Source organism: Penaeus monodon, chromosome 26 (assembly GCF_015228065.2).
Source record: "Penaeus monodon isolate SGIC_2016 chromosome 26, NSTDA_Pmon_1, whole genome shotgun sequence".
NCBI classification, from domain to species: Eukaryota; Metazoa; Arthropoda; class Malacostraca; order Decapoda; family Penaeidae; genus Penaeus; species Penaeus monodon.
Genome location: NC_051411.1, coordinates 16874399 through 16894894, shown reverse-complemented (window position 1 = coordinate 16894894; position 20496 = coordinate 16874399). Strand labels below are relative to the sequence as shown.

The 20496-nt window shown below is 43.0% G+C and overlaps 1 protein-coding gene across 1 annotated transcript; it reads left to right on the top strand.

Annotated features, from left to right (window-relative positions):
• Positions 1-9296: 9296 nt before the first annotated feature.
• On the top strand, positions 9297-20238 carry LOC119589947 (thymidylate kinase-like). The gene is made up of 6 exons (XM_037938624.1): positions 9297-9411; positions 14095-14276; positions 14735-14831; positions 15557-15659; positions 18850-19038; positions 19874-20238. Exons 1-6 carry the CDS (start codon positions 9365-9367, stop codon positions 19988-19990), a joined length of 735 nt encoding a protein of 244 aa, XP_037794552.1. The 5' UTR covers positions 9297-9364; the 3' UTR covers positions 19991-20238.
• The last annotated feature ends 258 nt before the right edge of the window (positions 20239-20496 follow it).

The following is a 20496-nucleotide window of genomic DNA, read 5'->3' as shown; positions in this document are numbered from 1 at the left end:
TATATACATATAATATATAAAAATATTAATATTTTATATATATATAAAAATTATATATATATTTTGGGGAGAGAAAGAGGGAGAGAAAGAGAGAGAGGAGAGAGGAGTTTGGGACATATAAACAAAATTTAATAATGAATAAAACATATATAAAATTAAATTCAAAACCACACACACCACACACACAAAACCACACATGGACACACCAGAAACACAAAAAAACACACACGGACAAAAAACACACAGGGAAACACACCACACATACACCGGACACACACCAGATACACAGGGAAACCACAAAACCACACCACATTTTTAGTGTAAAATTTTTTTTATATATAAAAATTTATATTATATATATAAAATTTATATATAATGGTATATATGTATATCTATCTTCTGTCTAAAATTTTACATATATAAATTCTTTTTATGAATATATATAATATATTTTTAATTTTAATATTTTATATAAAAAATAAAATTTAAATAAAATATATATATATATAAGGAATAGCAAAACATTTTCCCGTGCTGATACAATGGAAGAAAAACCCAAAATACAAAAACAAAATTTTGAAAGTAGATTTAAGCCCCCGAAATCCCCCAAGGTGGATTTCGAAACGAAAGTCCACTTTCAAAACCCTAGTTTTTGTATTGGGGTTTTTTTCTTCCATTTAATATAATTTTTAAAATATATATATATATAATATATATTTTATATATAGTTTATTTTACACACAAAATTTTTTAGGTGGGTGTGGGGTGCGAGTAGCCCATGATAAAAAATATAAAATTTTATATTAAATTAAAATATATATATATATATTATATAAATATTGGTTGTTGTTGTGTTGTTTTGTTTTTGTTTTGTTTTTTGTGTGTGTTGGGGTGTGTGTGTGTTTATACAAATACATAAGCTGTTGTGTTGGTAATACAGGGGCCTTCATAAAGTTGGATAAACCCTTTTGGAAACTTCACATCTTTCACCCATTCCAGAGGAAAATCAAAATTAAAACAATATCAAAAGCTTTCAAAAATCGTTTAAAAAACACGGGGTTAGGTCTTTCGGATTTTCTCCGTTTTTTTATGATCAACGCCCAGATCAAAATTTGGTTTTCTGGTCCCTTTTTCCAGGGCAAAACCCCCGCTTTTTCCTTTGAAACCCCCCCTCACTAAAACCTCAACTAAATTTTTCAGCAAAAAAACCTTCAAAAAATTTCCCGCTCCCGCAAACTCTTTAAATGAAATTTGGCCTTTTTCCCCTTTTTTAGGTATGGGAGTAAAGACAGATTTTCCCCAAGTCTTCTGGCCTTTCTTCTTTCTTTTTTGTTATGAAAGGGGGGTTTAAATGGGGTATACTTTTTTACGTTACCTGGGTCCTACATTTGCTAAAAAAGTTTTGTACCTTTTTAATTATCTAATTTTGCCTTTATTTGTTTAAAAACCCCCTATTTTATGAGCAATAGTTAAGGACATTTGGAGAAAAAGTTTTGGGTAAAAACGAAGGTCCTCGTTTCAGCACAGATTTGATCGGGTTTTTATGGTTTTGGTAAATTAACTTGAAAATTTTTTTGAATTTGTCTTAAGGGCCCATTTTATCAAAGATTTCCCCTTTTCATGTGTAGTGTCCCCTTTTTTTTTCAATTTTCTAAATTCTTCACAGAACATATGGAAAAGTTACTCCCTCGGGGTGTTGAAAAAAGAAGGCAAATTTTGGGGTAGGGGTTTAAAAAAATCATTTTTGAATATTGTCAAAAAAAAATTTGGGGTAAAAGGTGATCCCTTTTGGGACACCGAAAAAAAGCACCCCTTTTTGTTTCTGAGCCCCGTAGTATCGAATTTTTTTAGTTTTCTAAAAAGATTTCGTGGATGACCGTGTCGAAAGGGCCTTTGGGAAAATCAATATTTACTTTTTTTAGAAAGGTTTAAAAGGAAAAAGATCTCAAGGCTCTGTTAACCCATTCTGTCGGAAATACATTTAAAGCAGTACGTGTTTGTTCCCGCATTTTTTTTAAGAGAAAGGAAGGGAAGGTAGGAAAAAAAAAAATTTTCGTATTGTTACCCCCGGTCGCCTCGTCTCTCTGCCCCCCAAAAAACAAGGCAGGCTACGCAACGGGGGTTTTATACAGGGGGTGCACATGAAAAAGCTCCAAGAGGGACCCAAAACCCCCAGGTCCCCGAACACCAGGAGAGGGGGAAACGCCCCAAATGGCGAAGGGAAGGGGGACGAAATAAACACCCAAAAAGACAGTCTTTTTTTTTATTTTTCCAAGTTATTTTTCCCTTAAAAATTTTCTTATAGGAAAGATAAAGGGGGGAAAAACCCGGGATGGCACACCGCACAATACACTTATAAAAAGTGCAAAACACCAGGTTTTTTCTCAGGTCACAAGGGCACACAAGAGGGGCTTTAAAAGGAGCAGACCCAAACCCCTCTCTCTCCGGGGTTTTTCCGCCTTTTTGTCACAGCCAGCGCGTCAGTTTGCCCAGTCCCTTAGTAAAAACATGTTTTGCACAGGAAAACAAAGACCCATGGCGAGCAATCCCCCCTATTTAAGGAGACGACCCGTTGCTCTGACATATCTAAACCGAAAAAAACTACAGAAAAAATTTAAAAAAAAATCAGTTCTCAGAAAAAAAAATCTTTTATCCAGCGCGGGTTTTTTCGTCTCCTGGGGTCGCTCTGGAGGAGGTGTGGGCGGCGGTAAATTGGCAGTGGCACCCCGAGGGGATCTCCTTCCCAAGGGCGGCTCATGGTCAACCCTTGCATTTTGGCATGCCCTCACCCTCCAATGCCGTCCTATTCGGTCCGGGGTTTGCCACGGCCTCATCCCCCTGCTAATGGGGCTAACTTCAATTTTTTTTTCACCATGGCCCCCCGGGGTAGCTTTCCCGGGCCCCTGGTTAAAAGGCCCCAGCCGGTTTCCCCGTGGAAACAGACGGTCGTTTTTGCCCTCTGCGAAATTTGTAGGGACACAGAGAGGGCCGTAACCCCGTGTAGGCCCCTCCCAAAGGGGTCTGTAGTTCGGCGAGGGCCCTCGCTTCCGACGCGGGTTTTTTGGGAGCCCCACTCTGCACCTATGTTGGGAACCCCCAAAATTTCCCCCATGCGCCGGTCATAGGTCTCCCCCATGGCATGGCCGGTACCTTGAGCTTGCCAAAGCACCCCTCGGTGCCCCCCCGCCAGGTTTTTCCTGCAGTGACATTTTTTTTCCAAAAGTGGATGGACCGTTGGGAAGTTCCCCGCGGGTGGCCACCCTGTGGCCCCCAAACCAATGGTAGCCTGAAACTACGGCCAAAAATGAGTCGGGCAGGGGTGGGAAACCTGTTGACCTCAAAGCCCAAACAGACCCGGTTTGGCCATGAGCCTGGGGCAGCTTGCGTCCAGTCTTTTGACTTTCCCCCGCAAAAAAATGGCAAAAATGTTTAGCAAGGGGGACGGGGTTAAAACCCCACCCAAAATGGACTGGGATGGAGGGGTGTCGTCCGGTTTTCTTGCGACCCCAACAGCCGCAACATCACGGAACACCGGACTCAAATCACGGGCCCGGTCAGAATGCAGTTTTAGAAGGGCCCCCCAAAACGGGTAAAATTTATTCACTAAAAAACGGCCCGCCACCCCTTTCGGCCCCGGGTTGGGTTTGTCATTTTGCCTCCCGGCCACTTTTAGAAATAGGGCCATACCAACAGAGTAAAACGATTTCCCTTTTGGGGGGGAGAGGCAGCGGAACCCGGGAATGTTTTATTGCCCCCCGTCCCTGGTGGGTCCCACACAGTACACCTGTTTTAAAGGGGCCCGGTTTTTTAGCGGGGGCCCTTCTTTGCCCCTGCACAAATTCCCCATGTCACACCCCTTTAGACACGTACTTCTCATGCCACCAGTTTGAAGCGTTGACGGGAAAAGGGTCGGGTCTTTTTCTCGCCAAGTGGCCCCTGGTAACACGGCAGGGAATTCCCTCAGCAAATCAGCCGCCTGGCTCTGGGGTTTCTTTCAACTAACCCCTGTGTCACTGGGCCCCCTTCACTCAACGCACCCAGCGCTTTATAACAAAACCCCTTTGATCCCGTCGAAAAGGTTTTCCCCCTGGGCCCCCAAAACACTTTTTGGTGGGGGGCCCCCCGCAGCCCCCGGCCTCCCCCAAGGGGCGTCCATGAGAGCCTAAACCATGGACAAAGGGGGGGCAAGGGGCAGAGTCCTAAAAGTTGGCCCTTTCGCCCCTCATCATCCCCCCTTTTGTGGCACATCCAGAAACCTGCAGGGCGGGGCACAAGGATCAGAGTCCCTTTTGGGCAAAGTGTTTAACAACTAGGCCCCACCGGGCGCGATCAGGGGTGTCAGCGTTTCAAGGGGCCGACCCGGGCGGTGGGGCGATGTGGTAGTTGTACGTTTAAGGGGCCCCCAAACCCTTTGCCCGCTGCCCTCTGCTAACCCTTTAGCGAAATTAACCCCTTGGGAGAAGGGAGGGATGGGTCCCGTTCCCGATGGTGAATTTGGCACCGTAGAGGTATGGGGAAATTTCTCGAGACTCTTTACCACCCCCAGCAAAATTTCCTTTTCAAACAATAGTTTCGGTTTAGGCCCGCTGGGAAATTGGCACTGTTTGTAGGCCCCGAAATTAAATCTTTCCCGTCCTTTATCTGTGGGCAAAAATGCCCCCGATCCCCCGCACTGGTCAGTGGGCCAACCGGTTTAAGGGGAGCTTGGGTCCGGATAGGGGAAGAATGGTGCCCACCAGGGGGCCCTTTTTAGGTTGTCAAAGCAGAATGACACGCCTCGTCCCCCCTGGAACATCCCCTTTTCGTGTAAGTCGGTGAAGGGAGCCGCCCACACTTTGGGAAAAGTTTCCCGTACAAAACGGCGGTAGTATGGCACGGGGCCAAGGGGAGCCCCGACTTCGGCCACCCTTGGTGGGAAAATGGCCCCCTTTTTCCCCCACAGCACCTTTGTGGGTCCCCCGGGGCGACACCGTCTTTGGGGTGACACATGCCCCAGGGAAAGGCACCCCCTGCTGGAAAACGAGCATTTCTTAGGGCTGAGTTTGAGGTGGGGCCCTTTCCCAAAACCCCTGTAGTACTTCCCCCGCGCTCCAGCTCCTCCCTCGAAGGTGCTCCCCAAGCGATGACGTCACAAGGGGAAAAAGCGCCGTCTTCCACTGCAGGCCATCCAATACCCTCCATCAGCCCCTCGAAACAACCCCGGGGCATTGCAGAGGGCCAAAAGGGCATGCGTTGAATTTCCACAGGCCTTTCCCGAAAAGGGAAAAAGGGAGTTTTTTGGCTTTTCCTCTTCCGCCATTTTCCAACCCGGTAAAAAACCCCAAATTCAGGCGAGGTGGAGGAAAACCCCCTGGCCCCCACCAATTTCTCGAGGGGTGTCATCAAATTTTCGGAAGGGGATGAGCCTTGATATCATGTCATTAAACGCCCCGGGAGTCCCCAAGAAAGCGTTGGTTTTGCCTTTTTCTTCACCCGGACTACCGCCCGATGGACCAAAGGCTGTTGACCGTTAATCACCCCATGTGGGCCCCTAGTCATTGGGCAGTGGTGACATCTCTTCTCGTTGGTTTGGGGCCAAAACGTCGGGGGGGGGCTCTTTATGGGCAAACTATTCCGGGGGTTAATGCGGGCTTCAAAATCCCGTGCGGCCCCGGTTTCCCAAATCACCCTGCTAAACCCATCTGCCTACTGGGGAAGGGTTTTGACGCATTTTCTCTGTCTGTTGCTTCCGTCAGGTTAGCGGCGCTCCGGGGCGCCAAAAATCCTCGAGGAAGTGGGCAACGGCCCCAAAAACCCCAAACCAAAATCCTCGCCCCCGACGGACCTTTGGACGCTCCCCTTCCTCACAAGTGCCCCGCTTTGCACCGCTGGCACCTTCTGGGCCTTTCCCGGGGAAATTTGGGTACCACCACTGTAACTAACCCCCCTGGGCCAACAAAAGGGTCCCCCCCAACCCCTACGCCATCAGCCAGCTGCATGTTTTTGGTTTGGGGGAAAGAGGGCCCCCTACTCCCCGCATCACCCTTTTACAGTCGACACCCGGGTTTAGGGCTCTGGGCCCGGGGGCAAGGGGGCAGGGCGGCCCCAGCTGAATACCCTGGGACAGCCAAAACCCCGGAAGGGAAGGGCACCCCTTCAATGTGCCCCCTCACCAGCTTCCCCTCCAAGGCGACACACGCCTTTCTCGGGCAGGTTTGCAAGGCCCCGCAAGAGTTTTGTCCAATCCCGGCCCCCATTTCACCGGCAGCCGCCCGGGACCCTGCTGCCCCCGCCAAACGACCCCCACTGGCCCCTGAGCTGCACAAAAATGCCCCCTGACACCACACAGTCTCTGTGTTTCGTTGGAAGTTGGAAGGCCAACATATCAGGGCCCCACTAGGGTCTTCCAGCCCCCTTTTCCCCTGTCAGGCCCGGGATGGCTTCCCAAACTATTGGCCTTTTAAACCCGCATCGTGCGGGGTTTATGGCAGCTTACCCCAGTCGGGGCCCCGGAACCCCAAGGACGGCTGGGTTTCGGCCCCCCTTTTTCCAGCCTGTCCGAGTTTTGCCTGTACCACTCCCTTGCCTTTGGCATGCACCGGATGGGGGGGGGGAACCCTACCCGCCACAGTCCCTTTCAGCACTGCTGGAAAAGGATCAGAATCCCTCCGGGGTTTAGAGGGGCGTTTCTCCGCTTTTCCCCCGACACCGGGTAGTCTGTTTCCATACCCCTCCGCAAGCCCCAAAAACAAGCCTTGGAAAGTTCCGGGGTTTACCCTTCCCCAATGCTATTTTCTTTCCCCTTTAGCCTCCCGGCCCCCCGGGGGTCCCCGGGGGGGGCTGGGAGGGCTGGCCCTAGGCCCCCGGTTTCCCTTTAGGAAAGGGCCCCGAAATCCAAGGCCCCCGCCAGGCCCTGCAGGGCCTCAGGGTGTGCCCCGCTTTTTCGTTTGATTTGGGAGCTGTGTTTTTGAAAGCGTCAAAAAAAAGAAATCACGGGGGCCCGGACCCCGATCACTCTTCCCCAAACCCCAGGGGACGACCCCCTTTTCCAGCCGCCCCCCACATCTTGCGCCAGCTGGGACAGTGTTCGCCACGTTTTCGAGTCCCCGGTCTTCCAAATGGGCCGATTTTTACCTCGGCCGGGGGGTGGGCCCCAAAAGGCGTTTTTAAAAACCCCGGCCCCGCTGGTGTAAAAAGGCCTGTTGGATGCCGGAAAAATGCCCAAACACTTCCCCCCGCGGGGCCCCTTTTGCGCGTTACCAGCGCAGGGGGCCCTTTTTCTTCTGGGTCCAGCCCCCTGGGAAAATGCCCGCATTCAAATTGGGCAAAAAATTTTGCCTCCCAGGCCACCTTCCCCTGTACCCCAGCTGGGTTACGCCTCCAGAATGTTTTGGAGGGGCCCAGGGGCTACAGGGTGGAGAACCCCGTTTTTGTGGAAAAATAAAAAAACTGGGGGGAGGACGGGGGGGAGGGAGGGAACGAGGCGGGTTGACCCGGGTTTCCCGGGGTTTTCCCCCAAATAAATCCAAAGGGGGCGTTTTTTCCCATGGGGGCCCAGCCTTCTTTCAGCGAACCCCTGGCTGCGACCCCCCCAGTTTCGGGCCCCCGGGGGTTTTTCCCGCCCCCAGACCCCGGAAAAACCCCCGGGAAATCTGGAAAACTCTGGCATCTTTTTGCCAGAACCTTGTTGCCCTTTTTGTTGCAACGTTACTACCTCGTGACCCCCGCCTTTCCCCCTTCACTTTCCCTTTAGGCCCTTTAACCTTCCCCCCTTTAGAAATCTGCAACCTCCCCCCATCAGTTAAATCTTCCGCTGGGTTTAGGCCTTTTCGGTTTTAAAGGGTGAGTTTCCCCCCTTCACAGAAACAAGATTGCTTGTAGAACCTGAAAAATTTTGGGAGAACTGTTTTCCCCTTTCCCTTTCCCTTTCCCGCAAACTCGACGAGATGGGCGGGCCCGCCGCGTGCCCCCTGTGCCCGCCTTCTGGGCCCTTTTTGCCCCTTTTCCCCCCTCAACCCGGGCCAAAAATGGCCAAATGATAAAGGGCCTCTGGCCTTTGGCTTCACCTCACTCGGGCCCGCCTCAAATCAAAAGAATCCCCTTTTCATGGCGGGGGCCAAACTTTGGATTGAAAACCGGGGGCGTCTCCCCTGATCAAAATCAAAAATCCCCCTCCCGACAAACCCTTTTTTTCGCCGGCCGCCTCGTCTCTCTGCCACCAACACAAGGCAGGCTACGCAGACGGCGTGTTATATACAGGGTCGTGAACACTGAACAGCTCCAAGAGGCACCGAACACCACAGCGTCCCAGAACACCAGGAGAGGAAACGCCAAGTGGCGAGGCAGGGCACGAAGTAAACACAAAATGACAGTCTTTCCTTTATTTACACAAGTTATTTACCCGTACACTTTTCTATAGGCACGATACAGGGGGGAAACCAGCATGTCACACAGCACAATACAGCTTATAACAGTGCAACACCAGGTTTATCTCAGGTCACAAGGGCACACACGAGGTCTTTACAGGAGCAGCACCCAACCGCGTCTCTCTCGGCTTGTTCCTCCGCTATTCCGCTCACAGCCAGCTGCGTCATGTTTGCCCAGGTCCCTTCATGTAAACACATGTTTCGCACAGAGACAAAGACCCACTGGCGTAGCAGTATATAGCTATGTTATTAAAGTGGATATTTAGATTTCATGCAATTAATTACTGTGTGCTCCATATTCTTACAATCAAACATTAATGTCATCCAGTTAATGGCACCTTTTGATGCAACGCATAGGAACTGAATGTCTCTCATAAAATTGCAATAATTGAAGTTCAACATTTGCTAAAAGTGATCAACATTGCTAAAATTTCATGATTGCATCAACAATATTGTACCAGGAGAAAATAAATGCGTTGATGATATATATATATATATATATATATATATATATATATATATATATATATATATATATATATATATATATATATATATATATATAACTAACCCGGCACACATATTTTTCCTAGTTGTGAATGATTTCATCGTCCTAAAACATAACAGACTTTACAAAAACAAAGGGTGTGATTTTTGGGGGGATAGCAATCCTTTCTATTGTCAAGGACTGTATTGGTAAAAAAAAATGGGATTCACTGCTCGAATATCAAAATTCCCATTCAGTATACTGACAGAGTTATATATATATTATATATATATATATATATATATATATATATATATATATATATGTATGTATGTATGTAAATAGAATAATAAAACTATACAATATCAAGAGCATCCTATTTTCCTGATAACTTTTACACGCATCCTCCCTTGAGCGTAGCATTTAACATCTGGCGGAACAGCAGGAGGAAGGCTCGCTCTTCGGCAAGTTTATGTCACACGCAAACGCGGTTATTTCCTTTACAAGAAACTGCATCAGGTACGTACATTATTTTATGACCTTCATGAAATCAGAGAGGAATATAAGTGTTCAGTATGTTAAGGCAATGTCGCCTAAGTTTGAACTTAGGATATAACCAGCAGTAATAGCACTGCAATTTATTCCTGTTTATCTCGTGCAAAAATTGTGTTCTATATTGTTTGTGCTTGATTATTTCCCTCACTGATCATTCTGAAACGTCTGCATCTTTAAGAATGAGCTGAAAAAGTTCATGTATTTGTATCACTATACTTATATAATGTTGGATGGTGTCTGGCAATCATGCCCATTAGCCACATCCACAATTCCAGAAAGAGAGAGAGAGAGAGCAAATGAATATCTACTGCACAAAGCCCTTGGAGGGAGATTCGGTGGGCCTTCCGGTATTGGAGAACAAGGGTGGAGTGCACTAGTCTATCCTAGCTTGGGAGAACCCAGGCTTTAGCAAAGACATGCGGCCCGTTTGTTAAAATTACGCGAGGTCTGATGCAATACATATTCATTGTACGGACTTGCATATACACAGAAATAAATGCATATTTATCAGTCAGAACATGCATATCTACCAGATAGATAAATAAATGTACATTTGTCAGATATATAGACAGATATGCTTTTAGTTCTGTGCATATGCATGTCTGTACATATGACTATTCATTGGGTTGGTCCTCGCACAATTTTAACAAATTAGTCAAATGAAAACCGAATAATATGAAAGTAACTCAGTAATTAACAAATATAGATGTTGGAGAAGGACTGGTTTCCAGGATAAAGGCTAATATCTTTGCAAAGAAGAGACAAACACATGCACATAAGCACAAGCAGAAATGCATACATGTGTGTTGCCTATATTTTGCAGGTGATGCATATCATAAATAATGAATTTGGAAGTTGCAAATAGACTTAATCTTTACAGTATTTAGCCCCCCAATCCCTTGCCCGTTGTTGTCGTGGGGGGGCTTAGGAGGCGGAGACTGGGACCCAATGATGGGGAACTCCCCAACCTTGGGACTCAGCCCTCGACTCAACTAATTTTGCATGGTCTTTTTTTCCTTCCCTCTTTTTGTTTCTGTCCCTTCACCAAACCCTTCTGCTATCCACCTCCTAAGGTGTGAGAGCCGTGCTGAAAGGATGAAAGGCTGACTTTGTGCCAGTCCTGAATGGCCTGAGGGAGCCATGGGCACGGTATTCCCCTGATTTAGTTACCTAGCCCTTACCCCTCAAGGGGACCCTGAGGGGTGGACTGTTTTTATCCCCAACATAACCCAGGCTTACCATGGCCAGTAATGAAAACATATCCCCACTATTCGGGGCAATGAGGCTTGCCCCTTTATCAAATAGCCCCAATGATGTAAACCCACCCGATTCCCTGACCCCAGGCTCTCCTTTGACCACGGCTCTTAACACTGCAATAACTACCCCCTCATCAATGCCTGCTAGTACAGTAGCCAACAATCAACCCTTAAGGAACATTTCCACTCCTCCAGCATGCTCAACTTCACAACCTCCAACATCAACCACCCCATCCTCCCTTATTAATACCTTTCAGCCTTATTGCCCACCTCTCCATAACACTACCCCCCTCAACACTACTCCATCTTCGTCACGCCCCCACCCTTCTACTACCCCTAACTCTACAACAATCTTGAATACTCTCTTTAGCGCAGCCAAATGGGACCGATTTTTCGTGATCCTTCCCACAGCTCCCTACTCTGACAACACCCTTCTCTTCCAACAATGTCTCCAAAAACAAGTAGGTAAAGTCTCTTTCCGTAGCCGACCCGACCGCTCCCGTCTTGTCACAGTAACATCCGAAAACCAAGCTATAGCATTAACAAAACTAACTGACCTTATAGTAACCCCTTTCCTTGCAGAACCCCATCCAACCCTCAATACTTGCCCCGGGAACAGTTTCAATCTCCCCAGCAAATTGCCCAATCTATGACAAAGATTGGTCAGACTGTGGAGAAGACCTACTTGCCTGTCTCACCAGACTATGATGCAACATCAGTACAATGCCACTCTATTCCCCCAGAGGTCATCGAAAGAAACCCCACCTAACATAGCCAAAATTACCTTCCGTAGACATGACCTTCCCTTTAACGTCTACATAGGAGGAGAATCCCTCCCTGTTCGTCCATACCAACCTCCTCCACGTCAGTGCCAAAATTGTTGACATCTAGGACACCCAGCCAAACATTGCCGTTCCACAGCCAGATGCCCACTATGTGCCCAACCTGGCCATACCCGATCTAACTGCTCTGCACAATCACGCACATGTGCCAACTGTGGCGGTCCCCATAATGTATTTTATAGAGGCTGTCCCACCTACAAATTTGAGTCTGAGGTAGCAACTCTCAGATTCAAACTTGGACTCACACTACATGAAGCCAGACAGGAAGCACGTCGAAGTGGTTTCTCTCTTACTCCTTACTCCAGTAATACTGCTCATTCTACCAATTCTCCTAAACCCACCCCCCTACATCTAACTCCCCCTCTTCTACCTCCTACCTTCCCCAGTCAAACTCTTTTGCCATCCTAAACCCAGACACTCCAATCTCTACTACAGATACTCCAATCATCACTACAACCCCAACACCTTCCCCTCTCCCTCCTCGCACTACCCGTAACAGACAGAAAACGTTCCACCCCCTCTCCCCTACTCACAAACACCTCCACCTTCCTTTGCCCCTACGCTTGAGACACCAATCCTCTCTTCCCCCCCTCACAAGAAATCCTTTATCCCCCAAAACTCCCCAACCAACTCCTCAGAAGAAACTATTGAAAATATTCAAGATTACTTAATGAAAACTGACACTCAACCTCCAAATCTTACAACTCCTGCTCCTTTCACACTGCAAGTAACTGCTGATATCCATCCTCCTCCTAACGATATCCCCCCTACACCCTATCCTCCTAACCCCTCCCAACACAGCCCATTCCCCCCGATCCCAACCCCGCCCACATTAACCCTCCCACCATCCCCTCTATCCCTTCCATTCCCTCCTGGATACACACGTGAATCCCTTATGTAACCCTCCCACCATCCCCTCTATCCCTTCCACTCCCTCCTTGATACACACGTGAATCCCTTATGTCACAAGTATCCCCTTCCACAGACCCTCTGTCTCCTAATACCCCTCCTAGTAGAACACCAACTCCCACACCTCTCCATTCTCAGACCTCTCGGTCCTTATCCCACCCTCTAGCTGCTTCCCCTTCAAAATCTCCAAAAGTACTACAATCTATCACTAAAGTATAACTATCCTTCATTGGAATATTCGCGGTTTCCGCTCCCACAGACCTGACCTTTGTCATATCCTTTGCCTTCAAGAGACCTTTCTTACACATCCTCCATTACCAATCCCCAATTATCATTTTGTCATTTTGTCTCTTCCCCACATTCCCTTTATGTCTCGTCCATACTTACCTCTGCTTTCCCCCACCTATCCTCCCTTCACCGACCTCCCAACCTATCAGACATCCTTACAGAATCCCACACTTTCTGTTTCAACAACCTATTCTCTTTCCTCAAACGCATACATATCCTCCATCTAATCTAACTCCTTACCACACCCGACTCTAACCCTTTCACTCACCAATTCCTTTGCTCAGCTTAGACAACTAATCACTAACTCAACCACCCTTCCCTAACATTAACTATAGTGCTACATGACCTTAGATGTCTAGCACATTTATCTTGCTTTTAACCATTAACCATTAACCATTTACAGTATTTATGCATTAAGGTAGGGTAAATTGAAAATTATATTCTATAGAGGACAAAAAGTTGTAGTCATCAGTGCAAGAAATAATCTGCAGACATGAAAGGTAATTCCACAAATAAAGGAAAAAGACCACAGAAAGCACTGCTCACAGCCCAAGTCTGCCTGAGATTCAACTCTGTCTTGCCATTTATAGAACGTGAAGACAATGTTTTCAGGGGGATGTTGGGGGCTGAACCCCCCATCAACCCTCCCCTTGGGGCATGCCCAGTTACAGCAACTTACATTGTTAAATAAATGTAGTGACATGGACATACTCTGGTGGGTGCATCCACACTGTAAAGAATTTCTGCAGATAATATTATTGACTATTGCTAGAGAGCAGACCATATGGCTGTGTCAGCTCTTGATGTGGAAATCAAGTGACTTGAGGGATTTCTTTCACTTTGTCTGTGCCCTAGAATAAAAGTTTGTTTTCAGAATTGATTTTGGGATTGCTATTGAATTCACAAGGGTTTTGTTAACTCTGTTCAGTTTAAGGGCTTTCGAATAAAGATATAAATGCCCAGAATAATACCCATCTTAAAGTTATGGATCTGTCAATCAGTGTTCTTTAACTTTGTGCAGTTAGGCCAATTTGGTGTCCTGTATTATTTGGCCTGTAAATGTTATATTTTCTTCTTTATCTAATAAATTAGTTTTACTAATTATGTCATGAGCTAATGATACTTTGAAAAATGTTGCTTTAGCTTAGAATGTGTTTTCATAAATTTCATCAAAGTCAAATTTATATATAGATGAATTAATTAGATATATAATTTCCTAAAGCCATGGTTTCTTTGTTTTCCTAGTTGTATCTTATGCAAGTAAAACAAAATTTAATTGCATAAGAAAAATTTATAGCTCACTAACAAATAATATTGTCTTTAGATTTATAACTGACATGCTTCTTTTTCAGATCAGGTGTAAGAACCTTTTATAACATGGCTGGAAATGCTAACCAAGAAGGAAATAATGGGAAGAGAGGAGCTCTGATAGTGATAGAAGGGTGTGATAGAACGGGAAAAACCACGCAAGCAGAAATGCTGGTTGAATCAATAAAGAAAGAAGGCAAGCCTGCAATATACATGAGGTTTCCAGGTAAAAATATATCTTCTTACAAGTTTTAGTTGCTTATGTAGGGTCTATTTTTAAAAAATAAAAATGCTTTTAGAATACATTTCTGTCTAATAATTCAGTTCAATTCAAATACTGTTATGCTGAAAAAATGACATATATCATGCTTACCAATTTCTTTCTTGCTTTTTTTATTTGAGCATTTGCATTTGCTATTCAAAGTCTTGGCATACAAACACTATACAATCAGTTATTCAGGAAGTTAATGAACAGTAATGAAAAACAATGATCTGCGACCTTAAAACTGATTAATGCTTAGAACACTTCATTTCATAGTAGGTTAAAACTGATTAATGCTAAGATTACTTTATTTCATTGTAGCTTGAATTCTGTGTGGTAAGAGACCTTCTTATTGACCATTTTTCATGCAGTTACGTCAACTCTTGTGTATATTAGGTTTTCACTGATAGATTTTCTTTCAGAGAGAGGAACACATATTGGAGGTATCATCAGTAGTTACTTGTCATGTGAAAAAGACTTGGAAGACCATGCCATACATCTTCTCTTCTCTGCAAACAGGTGTGCATTTTTTATACTTTTCAAAGAATAGTAATTTTCATGAAATCTTGCATTTATTAATTGTTCATGGCTATAATAACAATACAGGAGACAAAAATAGTGTGACCTTTTGTGTTAGCTTCATTGTCTCTCACACATTAACTTTATTATGCCTAATTTAAAAATTTTGTAGTGAATATATTCAAGAATTATTTTAATCTAATTTTTATAAAACAAAGAACACTACTTCACATGTCTGCTACTATTTAGCAAGTTTCCCCCATCCATACTCATGATATCATTGCCATAACCCTGTTTCCCCTGTCTCTCCTCTTAGTCAGCCAAACATAGTAACATTTTCTCCCTGCTTTCATCTTGTGAATGCAATGTATTACATAAGAAATAGTAATTTTGGTACTATATAGTATATTTCATCAAATTTCATCAAACACCCAGTTTTTCCTCACCCACATTCCCCCTCTATACACCTTGTCACTAATAGGAATTACAAAATTACCTCATGGTATATCATTGTGTTTTTATTATTTATACACCAAGATACACAATTTATTGTTTAATTGAAATTTTAGTAACTAATATTTCTTTAGTGAAATTGAAAAATTCAGAGACATTTTTTGCAGCTGTGGGGGACAGAGAAGCTGGAGTGCTAATACTGATAACAGTAAAGTTAGATCAAGAATTACAGACAGCATTTAGTTCTTCATTTGTTTTTTCTCTTTTTCCAGATGGGAATTATTGCCAAAGATTTTATCAGAATTGAAAAGTGGAACATCAATAATTGTAGATAGATATGCCTTTTCTGGTGTTGCCTTTTCTGCTGCAAAGAAGGTATGCTTTGAAAATGTTTTTTGTATTAATGATGAGAAAATTCACACCTCTTTAATATGCATCTATTGATTTGACTTTTTCAAATCAATATGGTAAGTGTTATGTAAGTGGAAGCTTCAGTAAATGGTTCAGAAAAGAAGCATAGCTTTACTTGTGTTTGCATTTGTAGTAGCAACATTTATTTTGTTGCATTCAAGCTGAGACTGAATTTTACTTGTAAGATAAATGAAATCATATTGAATGTCTGGAAGTCTAAAAAAATGTTTAAGAACTGCAACCTATATCCTGTTTTCTATAATTGTTATACTTCTGCTGTCATTGTATAGCATTCTCTCACTGTGAAATATAGTATGTGTTCATCCATGTATGCAAACGTGTATAGACATGTAGATACATGCATACACACATGCATATGCACTTATGCATATGAAGTTATGCATACACACATATGAATACACACTATAGGAGCCTGGAAGATGGGCCCTACAAGAGTATGATACTTGGCAAGCTTAGGGTTCATAATAGGTGACCAAGATACATTGACTCCTAAATTTATTGAAAAATGATGATTGAATGTGGCTGCTATTACAGGAGAGGTGTTACCCCTTGGCTCCCAACAGGGAGTCTGTTTGTCATATCCCACAGTTGTTTAAGAATAACTATAAGTCATGTGTTTAGCATGTGACAATTGACGTGAAGATAGGGAGTATTCCAACAATACATTACTCATATGGAAAGGGAAAAACATGCATACAGACACATGCACATGCATGCAGACACATGCACATGCATGCAGACATGAACATGCATGCAGTCATGCACATGCATGCAGACACGCACATGCATGCAGACACGCACATGTATGCAGACACGCACATGCATGCAGACACGCACACAGACACCTGCACGCAGACACACATGCACGTGGACACACAGGCACACAGACATGCAGGAACACGGACACATAGGCACACAGACATGTAGGCACGCAGACATGTAGGCATACAGACACGCACACATGCACACACATACCCACAAACACATCTGCAAGTGCACAGATAAATATGCACATGTATGCACACAAATACACTCACATACACACACGCACATTCACGCTCACTGACACGCATGCACATATATACACATACATACACAGACATACACATACATACACATACATACACACACACGTACACACACACACACGTACACAACACACACGTACACACACACACACGTACACACACACACACACGTACACACACACACACACGTACACACACACACACACACACACACACACACACACACACACACACACAACAGGCACACACGCCACCCAGGAACAGGCACGCACGCCCAGGCACATGCACGCACGCCCAGGAACAGGCACGCACGCCCAGGAACAGGCACGCACGCCCAGGAACAGCCTCACACACACAGGCACACACACACACACACACACACACACACACACACACACACACACACACACACACACACACACACACACACACACACACACACACACACACACACACACATTTATGCATATTTGGATGTTGACTTTAACTCGTTAGCTAATGCTTTCTTTGGGAAATGTCAGATGGGTGTTGGACTATCTTTAGGCTTGGGTGGGTTGCATTCTTAGGAAGCAATTTCTGTTGATGGCAGTTTTGGTCATGTGCCTTGGCCAACTACATGCATGTGGTAGGCTACTACTTTCTTCTTCTTCTCTTCTTCTTCTTCTTCTTCTTCTTCTTCTTCTTCTTTTCTTCTTCTTCTTCTTCTTCTTCTTCTTATTCTTCTTCTTATTCTTCTTATTCTTCTTTTCCTCTTCTTCTTCTTCTTCTTCTTCTTCTTCTTCTTCTTCTTCTTCTTCTTCTTCTTCTTCTTCTTCTTCTTCTTCTTGTTTGTTTGTTTGATTGTGTGTGCTGTAAGTGTTGTGATTGTTCTGTATGGTCTTCTGTCCTGCTGTGCTTAGCTGTAGTGATTTTATCTTCTTTCTTAAATACACATTTTGTAGTCTAGAGATTCTTTGCATAATGTGTTTATGTCATAATTATGATTTTATGTCATGAACAATGAAATATTGTATATGGAGTTTATAGAAATACATATGCAGAAAAAAATCAAAACAGATAATACAAATATGATTCTTAATAATGGCAGCAATTGCGGTGGCACCAGTTGCAGCTTTAGTAACAATTGGTACATTTTGTATTTTTTCATGTTTTTATTTATGGTTTTATGTTTATTAAGCATTGTTGTAACAGTAAATATTATTTAATCTGAATAATATGTAGTAGACTGCAGCTTACATATAATTTTATTCACTGAAATATGTTGTGATACACTGTGCACTTCACTCAAAATGCATAAAGCACAATGTGACCTGTGTGCACATGGTAATAGCAGACTTAGACCTATTGTAACTGCAGTGTACTTGAAAATTTTCCATTGTGACCTTGCAGTATTGTAGAAAATAAAACCAAGAGAAATTTCTGGCAAGCAGAGTGCTTGAGAAACTCATAATTTGATGATTTTTGTATATACCACAAATACATTATATGTGATTCAGATATTGTTACCTAATAAAGATAGAGTAGCTGTTTTTGAACTTAGCCAAAGGCTTAGTCTCACAACAGATGTGTTACCAGTAAACTTAAAGTTTATTGAGAGCATTTTGAAACTCTAAGAGATTAAGGTTCAGGTTGTCACACAGTCATTGGGAAGCATGGTAATGAAACATGGAAATGAAGAATACATAAGAATACAATGTACATGTAATACTGAAACACTGACCTTGTGTAAACAAATTTGTAAGGCTGCTCTTGCAGTAGGGAATGATATTGAGAGACATTTTTCAACATTGTGGAGCAGTCACAGAGTCAGTATACTGATTGTGTGATAAGGTTGTTAGACAAGAATGGTGCTGCCAAAGAAAACTCATCATGAATTTTGAGAGGCCCATGTTTTGCAGTGGAATGTTACAAATTGATAATTTGATTAAATTTTTTATACTCTGTTGCCAGGTGTGCACTTTTTAAAGGCTCCACCTTGGTATTTCTCTAAATGCTATAATGTTTTTCTCTAAAGTTGAATCAAGCTACTGAGTTTGCATCATTCTTGGCACTTGTACTTTGCATTGTAAGTTCTTGTAATTGTCTCCTAATTATTTTTTTTTCAGAATATGAGTTTGGAGTGGTGTAAGAAGAGTGATGCTGGACTTCCAAGACCAGATCAGGTGTTGTTTCTTAACTTGCAGCCAGAGGAAGCAAAAAGGCGAGGGCAATTTGGAGCGGAACGTTATGAAAAGGAAGAGTTTCAGAAACGCGTCTATGAAAACTTCCAGTTGCTGAAGGATGATGTGTGGAAGGTTGGTTATGAGATCATAATTAAAATAATAAGTTTGGAAACAAATTTGTCTGTTAATGAAAAATATACTTCCCATTTTTTTCTGTAAATTTCTTACTGTAAAAAATATAAGATATATGCTTTATATTCACAAATGTTTAGAGTAGGTAAGATATACTTTAAAATAGGATGTTTTATAAACAGTTTTGCTTATTACTCAGTAATGATATAAGCTATTGACTAATGCTTAATGTAGTTTAACCCAATGTCAGTGGGTTTATGTAATGTTCCCTTTAGATTTTTGTGTTTTGTTACATACAGATGGCTCCACATGTGCTCAGCCAGCAAGGAGTCTTATCAGTTGGTCTGAGTGGCCGATTCCTCCATTCCTTAAATTGGCAGGAAATGTGTTTTTCTTTCCATTACTATTAATATTGACATATCATTCTTACTGAAATTATGATTATTAAATTGTTATTAAAATATTGATATCATCAAAGACAAAAATATAATAGAAAATGAAGCTTTAAAAAAAATGAAAGAAAAGGGTAAACAGATGAGATAGGTAAGACTAATAGCTGACTCCTTGGTGGCTAAGCACTTGTAGAGCCATCTATGTGTAAAGATAAACTCTTATTAAAGTGGTGATGGCATTGTAGTCTTGCTACCTGCTGACATTAGATTAAAAGACAATAAAGATTTAAAAGTGTTTCTCAAAGTTCAAAAGTTTAATGAACATAAGGCAAAAGGAATATTTGCTGAAATTTGTAAAACAAAAAATGATACGGATTTTATGTTCCTCATTATATTATTAAGTTGCATGAAATAATAGTATTTCTGAACTTTCTCTTTTCCAGGTTATTGATGCAAAGAAGAGTGTTGAAGATTTACAGGAAGTTTTAAAGACTGAGGCATTAAAAACCATAGAAAATGTTATGGAACAAAATGATGAACTAAAGAAGCTTTGGGTTTAAAGGTGTGATTGTAAACAATGTCTTAGACATTGTCTGAGACATTGACCTGATGATATGGGCATTTAATTGTTTTTATTTCATTTTTTAAATTCATTTATAGTCTGTTTAGGTAATTTGTAATTCAAGTTCATTTTTATTTTAATTTAACTTAAATGATATTCAAAATGTGTCCTAGCCTGTCCATGTTGACCAGAAACTTGCTATCCAGCATGCACCCATTTGTTATAGCACAGCAAGCTTAACCTTAATACAGGCTTTTACCAGATAATTTATATCTAAGACCTAGAGAACATTTGAAGGGATGAAGTTAAGTGTGGCAAATATGACAAGAATTTCTTAATGCCAGATATGTGATTTGCTTTTTGATGTTATATCTTTATCAGAATCATATAATTGAAGAGATGTTGATGTGTTGAAATTACCTGAATCTCCTACCAGTTAGTATTATTGATTCTTAGGATATACGTTAAAGGTCTGTTGTACTAAGTCCCAAATGGTGTCTACAG